At 43.9% G+C, this 18,207-nt stretch overlaps 1 protein-coding gene across 2 annotated transcripts in view; it reads left to right on the forward strand.

Moving 5' to 3' along the window:
- The window catches only part of LOC115075917 (alpha-tectorin-like), a 160,805-nt gene that overhangs the window by 18,229 nt on the left and 124,369 nt on the right, over positions 1-18,207 (forward strand). For both annotated transcript variants that reach the window (XM_029576867.1, XM_029576868.1), the window contains exon 3: positions 5,952-5,990. In XM_029576867.1, coding sequence (XP_029432727.1) covers positions 5,952-5,990 — 39 coding nt within the window. The remainder of the gene's footprint in view (positions 1-5,951; positions 5,991-18,207) is intronic.

Below are 18,207 nucleotides of genomic sequence, written 5' to 3' on the forward strand. Positions count from 1 at the left end.
TTATATCTCTGTACCTAGTGTGGCAAAGATTTAGGGGCAGCAGTCTAGCTAAGATTTGTTGCCATTCAGCAGAGAACAGCCCTCTGCTACCCTGAACAGACCTTGCAGAAGGTAGAGTGATGAAAGCACCAAAAGTGCCTAGAGGTGGCAAAATCCTAAATCTGTCCCTGAGAGAAGTACAATAAAATCCTGCTATTAAGACTAAAAAGTGACCATCCTAAAAATATACATATATTTATATCTATAAGCCACATAAAAAGATGAATTTTAAAAGCCGGGCAAGCACGAAATTGGGAAATTATTGTGATCGTTGACCCTTGGGCTGGCAAGTCGAGGCAAGCAGAAAAACTGGGGAGATGAAGATGATCCAGAAGTTGTGGCAGGCAGCAGCGATGCAGGACGAGAAACCAGGCCAGAGGTCAGGGCAGGCAGATGACTAGCGAAGCTGGAGAATGAGCCAAGGGTCAGGATGGGTAGCAGACAGAGAATACCAGGAGCCAAGCCGAAGTCGAAAACCTGAGAATCAAGCTGAAGCAGGAGCAGGAGGTGGAACAGGATCACAATGAAAGGGCGTTGGGGATCCGGGTGATGTAGGCAAGAATCCAAGAGGAAAGCTTGTTTTAGTTCTTCAAAGGTCCGGAGTGCTGTTGGTGGCCAATCTTTGGCATTCGTTCCCTTCTTAGTGAGGGCAGTGAGTGGAGCTACCTTTTGCGAGTATTGGGGGATGAAATGCCGGTAGAAATTTGCAAATCCGACAAAGCGCTGAAGAGCTTTGGTCCCCACTGGACGGAGTCAGTCTTTGATGGCCGACACTTTCTCAGGGTCCATATAAAATCCAGTAGAAGATACAATGTACCCCAAGAATGATAGAGATTCTTGTTTGACCAAACATTTCTCTAACTTGGCGAACAAACAGTTGTCCCGGAGTCGTAATACTTGTTTTACTTGCCGTCAATGGGTATTGATATCTTTGGAGTACACGAGCACGTCATCAAGGCAGACGATTACTGATGAGTGGAGCATGTCTCGGAGGACCTCATTCATAAGGTTTTGAAAAACCACTGGAGCATTACACAATCCAAAGGGCATTACTAGATACTCATAATGCCCATCACGAGTATTGAATGCGGTTTTCCACTCATCACCTGGTTTGATTTGTACTAGATTGTAGGCCCCTCGAAGGTTGAGCTTAGTAAAGACCTTAGCTCCTTCTAAACGATCTAAGAGTTCTGGGCTGAGTGGAAGAGGATATCTGTCCTGGCAGGTGATGGCATTGAGACCACGATAGTCTATACAAGGTCTAAGAGAGCCATCCTTAGCGACAAAAAAGAAGCTGGCTCCCGATGGTGAGGTTGAGGGTCAAATAAGCCCAGGGTCCAAGTTCTGGATATAGTGGGACATAGCTTGTGTCTCTGGTAGAGACAGAGGGTAAACACGGCCTCGAGGAGGCATGGTTCCAGGTAGTAGATCAATTGCACAAAGGGGCGATGTTCCGGAAGGAGTTCTGCCTTCTTCTTGGAAAAGACATCAGTGTATTCATAGACCTAGTGCAACAGCTGCCACTTCTGGTACTGCCGCACACCCTGCCCTTACGGATATCTTCCATCCACGATACCCTGCTCCCAGGCTGTGTCTCTACCTCAACGGCCCCGGTGATCCTCCGCGCCAGGGTTCTTCATGAAGAGGAGATTTCCTTTTTTGTCCTGGGAAGGCTATTCACCCCATTGTCTTGGGCCTACCCTGGCTCCAGAAACACTCGCCACTCATTAATTGGGACACCCTTCAAATCTCTGCTTGGAGCCCGACTTCCTTCTCTTCGAGTCTGCCGGCATTACCTCAGCCATGCTTCCTGTTTTTTATTGGTTACAGAACCACAGGGATATATTTTCTTAAGGTTATTCGGTTCTGCTCTTCTTTACTAATGTAAAGTTGGCTCATCTCAAATTTGTTTTATTGTTTTTCTGTGTTGTGTTAATTAAGGGTAGATTTTCAAACCCCGGCGCGTGGCCAGGCCTTATGCGCGCTGTGCCAATTTTCAATCGACCTGACCACACTTGTAGTCCCAGGGCTTGAAAAAGGGGTGGTCCGAGGGGCGGGGCTAGAGGCGCCCGCACAGCGGCCATTTGCTCCGAGGCAGGAGCAAAACATGAGTTAAAGAAATGGGGGGGAGGCTATGATAGGAGAGGGAGGTTAGATTAGGGGGTTGGGAAATTCCCTCCCAGTCCGCTCTATAATTGGAGCGGACTGGAAGAGAACTGGGGAAGGCCCCAAAGAGTGACCGCGCGTACTTTTATATCTGTTCCCCGCCTTGTGTGCGCCAACCCTGCATTTTATGGACGTGCGCATAAGTTTTGAAAATGTACCCCTTAATGTATGAAGTGTGTTATGAGGTTGTTTTGATTATTTGTACTCTGCTTTTTTTTTATAGGCACCCTCACAGTGTACCAACATTATTGCAATTTTATTGTATATTTATTGTATATTTTATTGTATCCCAATCAATCTTTTCCCCTTGTTTTCCGTTTTTATCATTTAAGGCACATTTAATCAAATTCGCTATAAGAATTGTCACTAATGGTCTCTAAAGGTTCAAATGTTTAATTTGTTACTAGTATTCTATGTAATGCTCGTAAGCACTATTATATTGTTCCATGTTCTTTGTTCCATGTAATGCTACTTGGCAAGTTGAATTGTTTTACTGTAAACCGGTTTGATTTGCATCCAATGCAAGAAGATCGGTATATAAAAACCCAAAAATAAATAAATAAATATATACGCCTGAGGCAGGCATTAAGTCGAAATATGATCCTGTCGGGTTTTTGTTAAAATACATTTTTATATTGGTATTTTTATGAATAAAGGCCTTTTTAATAGATATACTGTATATATTTTAGGTAGTTTCTGTGGGATATATATATATTTAGAGAGAAAGAGAGAGAGAAAAGAGAAATAGAACACTAGTGCTAGTAGCTATTTAACATCAACAATGATTACTCAAGTGAGATTTATAAATGTAAGATAGATATGCAAATAATTTTATTATAGATTTAGGCACGCATTTAAAAACCACATGAGAACAATAGTAAATAAGGGGTTGGTTTTTGACAACGTGGGCGTGCGTCCGGTTCCCAGACACGCCACGCATGTTATAAAATACGATTTTAATATCGGCACGTGCATGTGTGGACAGCTGTCGTGTCACACACGCAATGGGGGAGATTTCTAAAAAATACGTGCGCCGATGCAAGGAGGCCTTTCCCAGTTCCCTCTAACTACCCTTCCTACCTTTCCCCCTCTCATCCATAACCCCTAACCCCTAACCCCTAGCTAGCTAGCCAAAATTATTTTGTTTTAAATCTTACTGCTACTGTTGAGCAGAAGTAACTTCCATGCCCCAGCCAACTGCCGGTGCGTGCTTTGCAGGGTCAGGGACAAATGCTCTGCTCCTTCCCGCCCCCACCCGCTGAGGAAATTTAGGGGTTACACGCAACAGTGCTGGCCTCACCTCTGGAATGCCCTGCTCCTCCCCGCCCACCGCTCTTGGATGGCCCAGCACTTCTGTGCATAACTGGAGATACGGGCGTGGCCTGGCCATTTCTAAAATGTGGTTGGCACGCCCGACCCGGCCACACGTGTATCTCCCGGATTTTACACACGCGGTGTTTTGAAAATTCGACCATAATTGAATATGAATGCAAATGTCCCATGCAATATAAAAGCACTCTTTCATCTGTTTGCGTCAGAATATGTCATGGTACTGCAGTTAGGCACCATTTCCTTCATGTTCTAATCCACAAATTACATGAACGTATCACATGAAGCCTTGAACAATGTTCCTGTAATCACTAGCCTTTCTGCTTGATGATAAAACTAACATCATGTAGTGATTCTCCCTTCTAGGTCTCCGCTCGACAAAAGGACCTTTGTTTTACCTTATTCAGGCTTCTTCAGGAAATAGAAATGTGCCAAGGACCATTCCACTAAATATAAATATATATATATAGCGTGAGACACTAATTTTGCAATGTTTTGTTTTTTTTAAACTAGAAGATCAAAATGACCACTACCTGATGCTGCAGTATTGAAACTCAAGAGTCCACAGTGTCTCTTCAAAAACACTGCTTATACGTATTCTCTTATGTTCCATAGCTTGCATAAATCTAGACAACAAACACAATAATAAAAAACATTTAAATATTCACATGTTGTAAAATACACATTTTAGATTTAAAAAGCTTAGAGGTAGATTTTAAAAGCCTTGCTTGCGCAAAAACGACCACATACGTGCGTAAGTGGTCCACGTGGGAGCTATGTGTATATTAAATAGCCAGGAAGGACTTGCACACATTCATGTATGCGCGTCCAGAAAAGGACAGGGGTCAGCACTGATGCTCGTATGTTACCGGTGTAACTTTGCTACAGCAACAGTGCCAGCAGGAATATTTTTGAAATATTAATAAATTGACATTAATTATGGGCTTAAATATATTTTTCCTAAGTAATAAGGTTTTGATACAGGGTGCATTTTTTTGAATACAGTTTTTACTGTGATAACTCTATTAAATTGATGGGTGCCGGGATGGTTTAGATAGTTATATATAGAGAGACAATTATATATATTTTTAATTTATAATTTTTTTAATTCATTTTGGGGTAGATTTTAATACGTGCGCGCCAATTTTATAACATGTGCGCGGCGCAGGCAAGGGGGGGGTGTGTACTTTTGCAAGGCCTCGCGGCGATGCAATCGTCAATTCCCTAATCCCCTATCTAACCTTCCTTCCACTTTCCCTCTCCTCCCCACCTGCTATACCTAACTTACCTTGCTTCTTTTTTTATTTTGTTAGTTGCTGCTTCTACGGAGCAGAAGTAATTTATGCGCGCCGGCTGGCTGCCAGCGTGCGTTTTTTCAGGACAGCGGCTAATGACCACTGACCCGTCCAGGCTGCATCCTGCCCCACCTCGCCCCTCCCCGCCCCCTGGCCTGCCCCCTTTTCAGGGCCTGGCACTTATTTGCGTACCAGGGTTTACACGTGTGGCCAGGCCAATTTGAACATTCACCCGGTGCACGTAAGGCTGGGATGTATGCGTGCCGGGCATTTAAAATCTACCCGTCAATCTTTTTTGTACTGCTCCATTTGTTCCTGTGGCACCATTGTGATATCTTAACCTCTCTTGTCCTTTGCTTTAACAGTGTCCTGCTTCCACAGCAGCCTTTCTGTTTCTGTTGCTAATGCTGCTGTTCATGCTTTGCTTTGCATGCTTTGTGTGTTTACCATTATGCTGCCAACTGATGTTCAGCCTGCACGTTCATTGTTTCTGCTGTATTCAATAAAGCTGGCTCTAAAGGGATAACTTAAGTGCCTGGGAGTTTTCATCTCGTGTTTTCAGTCATTTCTGGTCAGCTCTGATCAGTCCACCAGTAGCTAACCTGGCCGAACCTGCAGAATTATTCACATTTTACCTGTCCTTATTTCTGTGGCTCAGAGTATGCTGGTCACTGTTAACTTCAGTTTATACACATTAACAGTAAGAACATAAGGATATAAGAACATGCCATACTGGGTCACACCAAGGGTCCATCAAGCCCAGGATGCTGGGCTTGATGCGTATACTGAGAGATTCATGCGTACTCGGCCACTTTCTAAAATACATTCAGCGTGTACTGGCCGGAGACGCCCGTATCTGCCAGCTTTGGTGTACGCAAGGCTTTTAAAATCGACCAATAAGACTTCATTTCGGCTGTTAATAAAGTCTGGAGTTGAAAAGGTGGCCTCCTCTGTCTGCAAGCAAGGACCACGTTAAGCTGTTTAAACCCATTGCAGAAACAGAATAAGGAATGCATACTTCTGATAGAATATGTTAAATTGTCTCTGAATGCTGGACAGCTGTCCTATTTGCTATTCTTTCTGTTTTTGTATGGTGACATTGATGTTTTCTTTGGATTTCAGCATTGTCTCTGTTGCTGCATAAAGTCGTGGCTGCTTCAGGTAAAAATCTTCAGTGAATTGTCTGGATCTTATAGGTGATGGAAGGTAAACCTAGCCAGTAAGATGACTGCAAATCTATCTCATGCATATGGAGACCCTGAGAACCAGATTGGTTTGGAAATCACTGCTCTAGGGGAAGTTGCGTGAAATGAATGAAACTTTGCGTGAGTGAGCAGAGAGCATATTGGAGGAGAGAGATTCCCTGAAGCGAGTAACTTCCCATGTAACCATCGACTGGATGGTCGCCCTCTCCTGTCCCGCTGCTCCTGCTAAGGGTATATGAGGTATAATACTTTCATTTTGTGAAAGGTTTTACAAACATGGGACAGAATTCACAAAATTATTCAGTGTAATATTTGTAAGAAAATTTGCATGGAAGAGAGCAAACCTAGCTGGATCACTATCCCTATTCACCTAGGCCCCAGTGATTGTGGGAGGGAACTGTTAGTGCTATAGGAGGTGCTATCTCAGGGGAGATTCCCTTTCAGCTCTCAGCCAGCAAAGGGAAAAAAGGGTTTCAGGTTAATCAATATATGCAAATTAACTTGGCTGTTCTTTATAGTATTTATAAATTTGTGTATTGCCTAATTACAATTCTAGGCGATTTACTATAAAAATATATAGTCTAATCTAATATACACACTAATAACAGATCAAAACAACAACAATTAAATTAATGAAACATATACAATTGGCCAATAGATGATAGAATGAAATCATGAATAGCATCACCAATAGATTATAACTGGCAGCCTTATTTTCTTTCAGAATGCTCTTCAAACAGCATCATTTTACACTTACAGTACTTCCAATCTTATAGCTGATAAGCCTGTGTAGATAACTAGGTCTTTAACATCTTTCTAAAGACTGTTTCATTTTTAAATTATTGGGATAATGCATTCCACACAAAAGACGTTCCCTAGCATCTTCCAGGCGTACATGTTTAAAGGAAGGGACATCTAAGTTCTACTGAGACCCTGGCCGGAGGCTTCTGGCTGGGCAATACAGCTTAAGAGCAGCATTCACACGATGAGGTGCGAAGCCTTTCACTGCTTTGTATACTCACATTAAAACTCTAAACTTAATCCGCCAAGCCACAGGAAGGCAATTGTGTTTCAACAGATATGGATAATATAATGGAATTGGCTCCACTATTCTCATGGCAGAGTTAGATTTTAAAAACCTCGTGGAGCAAAAACGGCCACTTGCGCTCATAAGTGGGCCGCATGGGAGCTTCACGAATTTTAAATAGCTGGGAAGGGCCCGCATATATTGATGTACACACGCCCAGGAAAAGTAGGCAGGGCATGGGCATTCCAGAGGTGGGGCCAGCACTGATGCGTGTAACCCCTCAATTTCCTCAGCTGCTGCGCGTATCTTACCTGCACCACTTTGTTACAGCTTCTTAGTAGGCCTAATGAGAGAGCGCGAGAGCAAGCATCTCTTTATAAGGCTCAGTCTGATACTCTATATATGGACCATTATAAGGGGGTGCTTTGATTTGGGGTGAGTTTTTGGGAGGTGGCTTGGGGTTAGAGAGGGTGATGTTACAGACACATACAGGGGTATCCATTGTAAAATTGATATTTATTTATTTATTTATTTATTTATTTAAAATTTTTATATACCGACATTCATCCAGGATATCACATCGGTTTACAGTGTAACACAAACAAACGCCAGGCATGGCGCTTTACATTGAACAAATAAAACAAGTTAACAAATGAATAAATGAGGGTGTGAATAACAAGGGGAAATTTGCATTAAATAATCAACAAGGTTTGTAAATATATACATATGTACAAAAGGAAGACACTAAGAGATAAGCAATTTAGGAGTGCTAGGAGGAGAGGGGGGAGTGGCGAGCAGAGGGAAGGGAACGAGGTGAGGGGGGAGAAAAAGTGTATGAGGTGAGGGGGGGAGAAAAAGGTAGGAGAAGGGCGAAGTGAGGGGATAGAGGGCCAGAAGAGGGGGGCAGAGGAGAGGAAGGGTGGGCAGTGGAGAGGAAGGGAGAAATTAGGTGTATGCCTTGGCGATGATATCAGTAAAGTAATGAAAATTCTAACGAGAAATTGATTTGTACACTGCTCTGCTAGCTACATTGCACAAATCAACTCCTTTTCATCACTTATAAGGTCTAAGAACATAAGAAATTGCCATGCTGGGTCAGTCCAAGGGTCCATCAAGCCCAGCATCCTGTTTCCAACAGAGGCCAAAACCAGGCCACAAGAACCTGGCAATTGCCCAAACACTAAGAAGATCCCATGCTACTGATGCAATTAATAGCAGTGGCTATTCCCTAAGTAAACTTGATTAATAGCCATTAATGGACTTCTCCTCCAAGAACTTATCCAAACCTTTTTTGAACCCAGCTACACTAACTCCACTAACCATATCCTCTGGCAACAAATTCTCTGTTTCTATTTTTAAATAGTCAGTCAGTAAGGCAGCTAATAAGCAGTAGCTAGTGTGTTTATTTTTAATAGTCTTTAAGGCAGCTAGTAAGCAGAAGTTAGAGTGTTTGTATATTAAAAACAAACCCCCCCCCCCCCCCAAAAAAACAAAAAAAAGTAGCCAGAAGCTAGAAATAAGCTAGGAGCAGTGTATACCTAAGTAAAAAGTTTGAAAAGTTCAGTTCAGTTACTCACCATGGAAAGTGTTGAGGTAGTGTGTTTTGGTTTGATTAGGTACCAACATTTGATAGTTAGTCAGAGAGCAGTGAGTCACTCTGGCTGACTAACTGAAGTTAGACTGTTTGTATTTCCCAACCCTCCCACCCCTCACCCACCCAGTGGCAGGTGCCACTTTAAAAAAACAAAACAAAACCTTATTGAGAGTTTGATCAGTCCCCTGTAGGAAACTACTAGAAAAAAAGTGAATTCACTAACACATTTAAAGGACATTAATTATATTCCTACTGCCATAGCAACCTAAAACGTAACTAGGAACTGATCAAAATTGAGATGAAGGCAGCAGTCCAGCAGCAAGAGGGGGGCTTCCCAGTCTTTTGCATCGAGCGTCACATGTATGATTTTTTACCGGCCGGTGAGAAGTTGTACATGTGCATGCGATCCAAAGAGCTCCTCGCTCTCAGAGAACAAGTCCGATCTCTGGAGGCTAGAGTGGCAGACCTGGAGGAGCTGAGGCAGACAGAGAGGTATATAGATGAGACCTTCAGGGACATAGTAGCCAAGTCCCAATTTCAGACTGGCAGCCCTGGTGCTGCCTTGGAGGAAGAAGGCCTCATGATTGGAGAGCATCAACCTGGTGCAGCAGGAAAGGATCCTGTAGCAAGGACCTGCTCTCCAGGTGATGCATTGTCCTTTCGCACCAAGTATATCTCCCCAAGGCCTACTGCCCAGGAGGGAAGGGTTAGGTCGGCCGTCATAGTTGGTGATTCAATTATTAAGAATGTAGACAGCTGGGTGGCTGGTGGACGTGAGGACCGCCTGGTAACTTGCCTGCCTGGTGCGAAGGTGGCAGACCTCATGCGTCACCTAAATAGGATTTTAGACAGTGCTGGGGAGGAACCGGCTGTCGTGGTACATGTGGGCACCAATGACATAGGAAAATGTGGGAGGGAGGTTCTGGACGCCAAATTTAGGCTCTTAGATAGAAAGCTTAAATCCAGATCCTCCAGGGTAGCATTCTCTGAAATGCTCCCTGTTCCACAGGCAGGTCCCCAGAGGCAGGCAGAGCTCCGGAGTCTCAATGCGTGGATGAGACGATGGTGCAAGGAAGAGGGATTCAGTTTTGTTAGGAACTGGGGAACATTTTGGGGAAGGGGGATTCTCTTCCGAAGGGATGGGCTCCACCTTAACCAGGGTGGAACCAGACTGCTGGCGCTAACCTTTAAATAGGAGATAGAGCAGCTTTTAATCTAGAACAAAGGGGAAAGCCGACAGTCGCTCAGCAGCGCATGGTTCGGAGAGAGGTATCTTCAAAGGATACTAATGATGCAGTGAGGTTCCAATAATAAGAAAAGTAGTCCAAGAGCCAGTAGCTAAAAAATTCCAACTTATCCCTATCAATTAAAAAGCAGAATGAAAATACAAACAAAAAACAAACTTTGAAATGTTTGTATGCTAATGCCAGAAGTCTAAGAAGTAAGATGGGAGAATTAGAATGTATAGCAGTAAATGATGACATAGACTTAATTGGCAACTCAGAGACATGGTGGAAGGAGGACAACCAAAGAGACAGTGCTATACCAGGGTACAAATTATATCGCAATGACAGAGAGAAGCACCCGGGAGGAAGTGTGGTGCTTTATGTCCGGGATGGCATAGAGTCCAACAGGATAAACATCCTGCATGAGACTAAATACAAAATTGAATCTTTATGTGTAGAAATCCCTTGTGTGTCGGGGAAGACTATAGTGATAGGGGTATACTACCGTCCACCTGGTCAAGACGGTGAGACTGACAGTGAAATGCTAAGAGAAATTAGGGAAGTTAACCAAACTGGTAGTGCAGTAATAATGGGAGATTTCAATTACCCCAATATTGACAGGGTAAATGTATCATCGGTACATACTAGAGATATAAAGTTCCTGGATGGAATAAATGACATTTTTATGGAGCAATTGTTCAGGAACCGACAAGAGAGGGAGCAATTTTAGATCTAATTCTCAGTGGAGCACAGGATTTGGTGAGAGAGGTAACAGTGGTGGGGCCGCTTAGCAATAGTGATCATAATATGATCAAATTTGAATTAATGACTGGAAGGGGGACAGTAAGCAAATCCATGGCTCTCGTGCTAAATTTTCAAAAGGGAAACTTCGAGAAAATGAGAAAAATTGTTAGAAAAAAACTGAAAGGAGCAGCTACAAAGGTAAAAAGTGTGCAAGAGGCATGGTCAGTGTTAAAAAATACCATCCTAGAAGCACAGTCCAGAAGCACACATTAATAAAAAAGGTGGAAAGAAGGCAAAATGATTACCGTCATGGTTAAAAGGTGAGGTGAAAGAGGCTATTTTAGCCAAAAAAACATCCTTCAAAAATTGGAAGAAGGATCCATCTGAAGAAAATAGGATAAAACATAAGCATTATTTATTTATTATTTATTTATAGATTTTTCTATACCGGCATTCAAGATTAGGAACCCCATCATGCCGGTTTACAAATAACAAGAGGGTGTGCACAAAAACAGAACATAAACAAGTGCAAAGAAATAAAAGTTACATTACCACAGGGTCATAAAACTGGGGAGAGAATTAGAGTAAGATAGTTGAGTAGTAAAGATGAATTATTTACATTAATAATTTACATAATATTGTGTAGTGTCTTATAAGATGTTGCATTGTCAAGTTAAGTGTAAAACATTGATAAGACAGGTGAAGAGAGAATTTGAAATAAATTTATTTATTTATTTAACAGTTTTTTATACCGACCTTCATAGTAAATAACCATATCGGATCGGTTTACATGTAACATAGGGTATAACTGAAGGAACAATTCAGGTAAACAATAAATAACCATAGATAGGAATAAGTCAAAGTTACAATCAACGGGAGTCAAGAACTTGGAAGCTTAAAACAAGCTGGAAGGAAGATAAAGGCAAGTATTAATTATGAAAGATACGATAGAGAGAACAGGTTAAAGCTTGGAAGTGCTTTAACCTGGAGGTACCAGAGTCCATAGTTCATGAAAATAAAAGCCAAGGCCGGATGAGAGTGGAAGCCATTAGTGATTGTCTGGAGGATCGGAGAAGGCTTGGTGGAAGAGCCACGTCTTGAGTCTTTTTCTAAAAGTTAAGAGGCAGGGTTCCAATCTGAGGTTTGCAGGGATGTTATTCCAAATAGATGGGCCTGCTATCGAAAAAGCTCTGTCTTTGGTCGTGGAGAGACGTGTGGCCTTAGTCGGAGGAAATTGTAGAGTGCCTTTGAGAACCTCTCTAGTTGGTCTGTTAGAGGAGTGTTGAATGGGATTTCCAAGTCGAGTTGAAGTTGATGGTGGATGGTTTTGTGAATTAGGGTGATTGATTTGTATAGGATTCTAAAATTTACTGGTAACCAATGAAGGTTACTGAGGATGGGTGAGATGTGTTCACCGCAGCTGGTGCTGGTCAGCAGTCTCGCTGCCGCATTTTGTAACATCTGCAGTGGTTTGGTGGTAGATTTGGGGAGGCCTAGGAAGAGTGCACTGCAGTAGTCTATTTTGGCGAATAGTAGCGCTTGTAGGACTGTCCTGAAGTCCTGGAAAAATAGTAATGGTTTAAGACGTTTTAGAACCTGTGGTCTGTAGAAGCAATCCTTGGAGGTTGTGTTGACCATTTTCTTTAAGTTTAGTCGATTGTCTAGTATTGCCCCAAGGTCTCTAACATGCTTACAGGTAATGTGAGAATTGTGAGGTGATGGTGGCGGAAAATTGTTTTCATTTGAGGAGATGAGGAGTAGCTCTGTCTTTGAGGCATTGAGGACCAGGTTTAAGCTGTTAAGTAGATTGGTGATGGAAAGAAGGCAGTTATTCCAATGGGTAAGAGCTTTTGAGATAGATTCTGTTATAGGGATTAGAATCTGCACGTCGTCTGCATACAGATAATGAATTAAGTTGAGATCCGATAACAGTTGGCAGAGGGGGAGAAGATAAATGTTGAAGAGGGTTGGCCATAGAGGCAAAAACTCATAATAAAAACTTTTTAAAATATATCCGAAGCAAGAAACCTGTGAGGGAGTCGGTTGGACTATTAGATGACTGAGGGGTTAAAGTGGCTCTTAGGGAAGATAAGGCCATTGCAGAAAGACTAAATGAATTCTTTGCTTCCATGTTTACTAATGAGGATGTTGGGGAGATACCAGTTGCGGAGATGGTTTTCAGAGGTGATGAGTCAGACGAACTGAACGAAATCACTGTGAACCTGGAAGATGTAGTAGGCCAGATTGACAAACTAAAGAGTAGCAAATCACCATTGGATGGTATGCATCCTAGGGTACTGAAGGAACTCAGAAATGAAATTTCTGAGCTATTTGTTAAAATTTGTAACCTATCATTAAAATCATCCATTGTACCTGAAGACTGGAGGGTGGCCAATGTAACCCCAATATTTAAAAAAGGCTCCAGGGGCGATCCGGGTAACTATAGACCAGTGAGTCTGACTTCATTGCCTGGAAAAATAGTGGAAACTATTCTCAAGATCAAAATCGTAGAGCATATAGAAAGACATGATTTAATGGGACACAGTCAACATGGATTTATCCAAGGGAAGTCTTGCCTAACAAATCTGCTTCATTTTTTTGAATGGGTTAATAAACATGTGGATATAGGTGAACTGGTAGATGTAGTATATTTGGATTTTCAGAAGGCATTTGACAAAGTCCCTCATACGAGGCTTCTAGGAAAACTAAAAAGTCAAGGGATAGGATGCGATGTCCTTTCGTGAATTACAAAATGGTTAAAAGACAGGATACAGGGAGTAGGATTAAATAGTCAATTTTCTCAGTGGAAAAGGGTAAACAGTGGAGTGCCTCAGGGATCTTTACTTGGACCGGTGCTTTTCAATATATATATGTGATCTGGAAAGGAATACGACGAGTGAGATTATCAAATTTGCGGATGATACAAAATTATTCAGAATAGTTAAATCACAAGCAGATTGTGATACTTTACATGAGGACCTTGCAAGACTGGAAGACGGGGCATCAAAATGGCAGATGAAATTTAATGTGGACAAGTGCAAGGTGTTGCATATAGGGAAAAATAACCCTTGCTGTAGTTACACAGTTTTAGGTTCCATATTTGGAGCTACCACCCAAGAAAGAGATCTAGGCATCATAGTGGATAACACATTGAAATTGTCGGTTCAGTGTGCTGCGGCAGTCAAAAAAGCAAACAGAATGTTGGGAATTATTAGAAAAGGAATGATGAATAAAACGGAAAATGTCATAATGCCTCTGTATCGCTCCATGGTGAGACCGCACCTTGAATACTGTGTACAATTCTGGTCACCGCATCTCAAAAAAGATATAGTTGCGATGGAGAAGGTACAGAGAAGGGCAACCAAAATGATAAAGGGGATGGAACAGCTCCCCTATGAGGAAAGGCTGAAGAGGTTAGGGCTGTTCAGCTTGGAGAAGAGACGGATGAGGGGGGATATGATAGAGATGTTTAAAATCATGAGAGGTCTAGAACGGGTAGATGTGAATCGGTTATTTACTCTTTCGGATAGTAGAAAGACTAGGGGGCATTCCATGAAGTTAGCAAGTAGCACATTTAAGACTAATCGGAGAAAATTCTTTTTTACTCAACGCACAATAGAGCTCTGAAATTTGTTGCCAGAGGATGTGGTTAGTGCAGTTAGGGGCGGATTTTCAGACTCCGCGAATAGGCCTACTTTTGTTTGCGCTCCAGGCGCAAACAAAAGTACGCTGGATTTAGTAGATACGCGCGGAGCTGCGCGTATCTGCTAAAAACCTGGATCGGCGCGCGCAAGGCTATCGATTTTGTATAGCTGGCGCGCGCCGAGCCGCACAGCCTACCCCCATTCCCTCCGAGGCCGCTCCGAAATCGGAGCGGCCTCGGAGGGAACTTCCTTTTGCCCTCCCCTCACCTTCCCCTCCCTTCCCCTACCTAACCCACCCACCCGGCCCTGTCTAAGCCCCCCCTTACCTTTGTCGGGGGATTTACGCCTCCCGGAGGGAGGCGTAAATCCCCGCGCGTCAGCAGGCCTCCTGCGCGCCGGGACGCGACCTAGGGGCGGGTCCGGAGGGCGCGGCCACGCCCCCGGGCCGCCCCGGGCCGTAGCCATGCCCCTGGGCCCGCCCCCGGAACGCTCCCGACGCCCCGAAAACGCCGCGCGGTTCGGGCCCGCCCCCCGACACGCCCCCTCCGAAAACCCCGGGACTTACGCGAGTCCCGGGGCTCTGCGCGCGCCGGTAGGCCTATGTAAAATAGGCTTACCGGCGCGCAGGGCCCTGCTCGCCTAAATCCGCCCGGTTTTGGGGCGGATTTAGGCGAGCAGGGCTCTGAAAATCCACCCCTTTGTGTAGCTGGGTTTAAAAAAGGATTGGATAAGTTCTTGGAGAAGAAGTCCATTACCTGCTATTAAGTTCACTTAGAGAATAGCCACTGCCATTAGCAATGGTAACATGGAATAGACTTAGTTTTTGGGTACTTGCCAGGTTCTTGTGGCCTGGATTGGCCTCTGTTGGAAACAGGATGCTGGGCTTGATGGACCCTCGGTCTGACCCAGTATGTTCTTATCAAATGGCCTGATGAGATTTATCCTCATTAAGTAGATGTGCATATGAATTCTCAGATATAACTAGAGTACAACTCCCCTTTTTTCTATGTCTGTTTCCTGACCTCTCAATCCTTTTCTTACCACTGCCACCCATTTCTATCCCAAGTGTGCCCATAACCTGTTACAATGATGGCAACAGTCTGCCACTGCGTATCCTGGCTGACTGCCGATGTCTCAGCTATGCGGGCCACTATGGCTCCTGACCTGTAGGCCCGTTCCAGGAATGGGAATTAATGCCAACTGGTGCAGCAAGGCTTGGGGCTTACATGAAAAGGGAAAACCTTGATTCACCCCTCTCCCTGCAGGTGGCCCTGACTATAGGTCAGTACTCGAAATCTGAGTGATGATTGCCTGAGGCACCCTCATGGTCTTATCCATCCCAGGCTTGCATTTCTCATGAACTGTCTGCCTCTCACTCAAATGCAGGGGGAATCCTTCCTGGCAGCTGCTTGCTCTTAGCTGTCATATTTATCACTGGAGACTACCATTAAATGCTGGCATCTCTCACTCTGCATCCTGTTTGGTTATTGACTTTTGCTACACCAGCTAAAGTAAATTTTAATTAAAAAGGAAAACTCAGTTCACAAAACAGTTGGAAACCATTCAGCAGGTCATACGGTTATTAATAAGACACACGCATTGAAAGGAGAATGGTTGAGATAAAGGCCAGGGGGTTGTCCAGCTAGAAGAACTGGCAGGTCTCCAGGAATCAGGTACTGAATCAGCGCTGGTGGCTCTTACTGGCAGAGCCATAGCAAGGCAATGTGCGGCCTATGGCCAAGTGAAAAACTGTGCCTCACCCTTCACACAACACAGGACACCATGAGTTGGGAGATTCTGTTAAATGATTTGTACAACAATGCCCACTGCTGGTGCAAGGGTATTAGGTACCCTAGGAAAACCTTAAAGCCTTGTACCCACCACGCCATCACACCCTCCTCACAGACATGAAAAATGGCAAAATATCACTTATAATATGTATATTATATTTATATGCACTGCTGTGGTGCCAACCAGAAAACCCTGCAAAAATGCAAAAGACTTGGAACTCATATGGTATTAGGCCTACTATAATGAGTCCTGGGCATGGGCATGACCCTTAGAGAACCACAGGAAAACAGAATTACAATGAAATAGAAAGTTTATTTCAAAATATTAACTGTCAGCACTCAAACAGCAACAACTCTTACCTATGAAAGTTCATACTGCAAATATTACACCAGACCTAAAACACCAATACACCCCCTATTAGGAAAACAGAACAAGCCAAGCTGCTACAGATCCAAATATAAAAACTACCAATTATTGGGATACCTCACTTCATTGACACATGCAAAACACAGATAGACACTCAAATACAGAATAAAGAAACCATAAATTATAAATAGAAATGTACAGTCAAAAGCTGAACTGGAAACTGCAACAAGCCAAATTCTATATGCACTGCAACAATGGAAAAACAGAAGCATTACCATTCCTCATAAAATAATAAAATTAGTAAAACCATACAAATAAAAAGAATAATTTAAAATTAATGAATAGAATAGCATTCAATAATTTAAAACTCACATACAAATTTTCCAAATACCAATAAAATATTTCATATAACACATCAAATAATACCCAATAGTTAAAACTATAAGATTTTTAAAAATTCCCCGTTATCCACACCTGGGAACTTTTGATTTCCAGATGCTCTAAAATTACCATGGATTAGTAGGCAGAGAGGAAGTGGAGTCAGCCCACATACATGCTTTCTCTCTCACACATATGCTTTCTCTCTCTCACATACACACATATGCTCTCTCTCTCACTTTCTCCCACACCCATGTTCTCTCACTCTCCCACACACATACACACATGCTCTCTTTCTCATGCTCCCACACATATGCTCTTTCTCTCTCACTCTCCACTGAAGTAGCAGGCAGCAGCAGTCTCATTCTTCAGCTCCCAAGGCCAAGTGAACAACTTCCGGCCATGGGGGCCAACCTAACTCTGATTTGGGCTCCTTCTGGCAGGGCAGGGTGTGCACCTCCTCCTCCTCTGAAGCAGCATGGCCTTGCTGAAATCGACAGCGTGATTGGCAGGGCCTTAGTAAGTGGAAATTCCATAGCCCCTCTCTCACACACAGACTCTCATTCATACCTCCTCTCTCTCTCATACATATTCACACAGGCTCTGTTTCACACAGAAAACCTCTCGCTCTCTCACAGGCTTCTTACTCTCATATACACACACACACACACACACATACAGGCTCTGGTTCTCATATGCATACACAAGGGATCTCTGGCTCTGATACACATGCACACCAAAGACAGGCTGTTTGGCTCTCGTACACCCATCCTCAGCAGTCTTGCTTATCAGCCCCCTGTTCCCCTCCTAGAGCCCCACTCCCCAGCACTCTTGCTCCCAAGCCCCCTGTCCCCAGCAGTCTTGCTCCCCTTCTCCCCAGCACTCTTGATCCCAACCCTCTTATCCCTCTGACCCCCAACTCCCCAGCAGACTTGCTCCCCTCTCCTTTCCTTTCCCAGATATCCCACTCCCCAGCCACCTCTCCCCTTCCAGATCCCAGGTCTTGCTCTCCAGACCCCTCTCCCATCCCAGAAACCCCCACCCCCCAGAAGTTGTACTCCAGAGCCTCCTCCTCTCCCCACCCCACTCCCCACAGTCTTGCTGAATAGTCTCAGCCCCCTGCCAGACCTCCACTTTGCAGCAGCTTACTCCCCAGAAATTTTGTTCTGGAGTCCCCTCTCCCTTCCTATCCCCCTCCCACACCTTCTCACCCACAATCCCCTCACCGCAGGCGGCCAGTGCATGATTTTAGTGCGGTCCAGCCGCGATCCCCTTGCTCACCCTCCCTGCTCCCGAACAATCGAAGGATCATGGCCTTGCAGCACGTGAAGCTTCCACCCTCCCGGCTGCTGGTGCCCGAATGATGTTGTCAGGTGCCAACAGCCAAGGAGGAAGAAGCAGCC

The sequence above is a fragment of the Rhinatrema bivittatum genome, chromosome 14 (assembly GCF_901001135.1).
Source record: "Rhinatrema bivittatum chromosome 14, aRhiBiv1.1, whole genome shotgun sequence".
NCBI lineage: Eukaryota > Metazoa > Chordata > Amphibia > Gymnophiona > Rhinatrematidae > Rhinatrema > Rhinatrema bivittatum.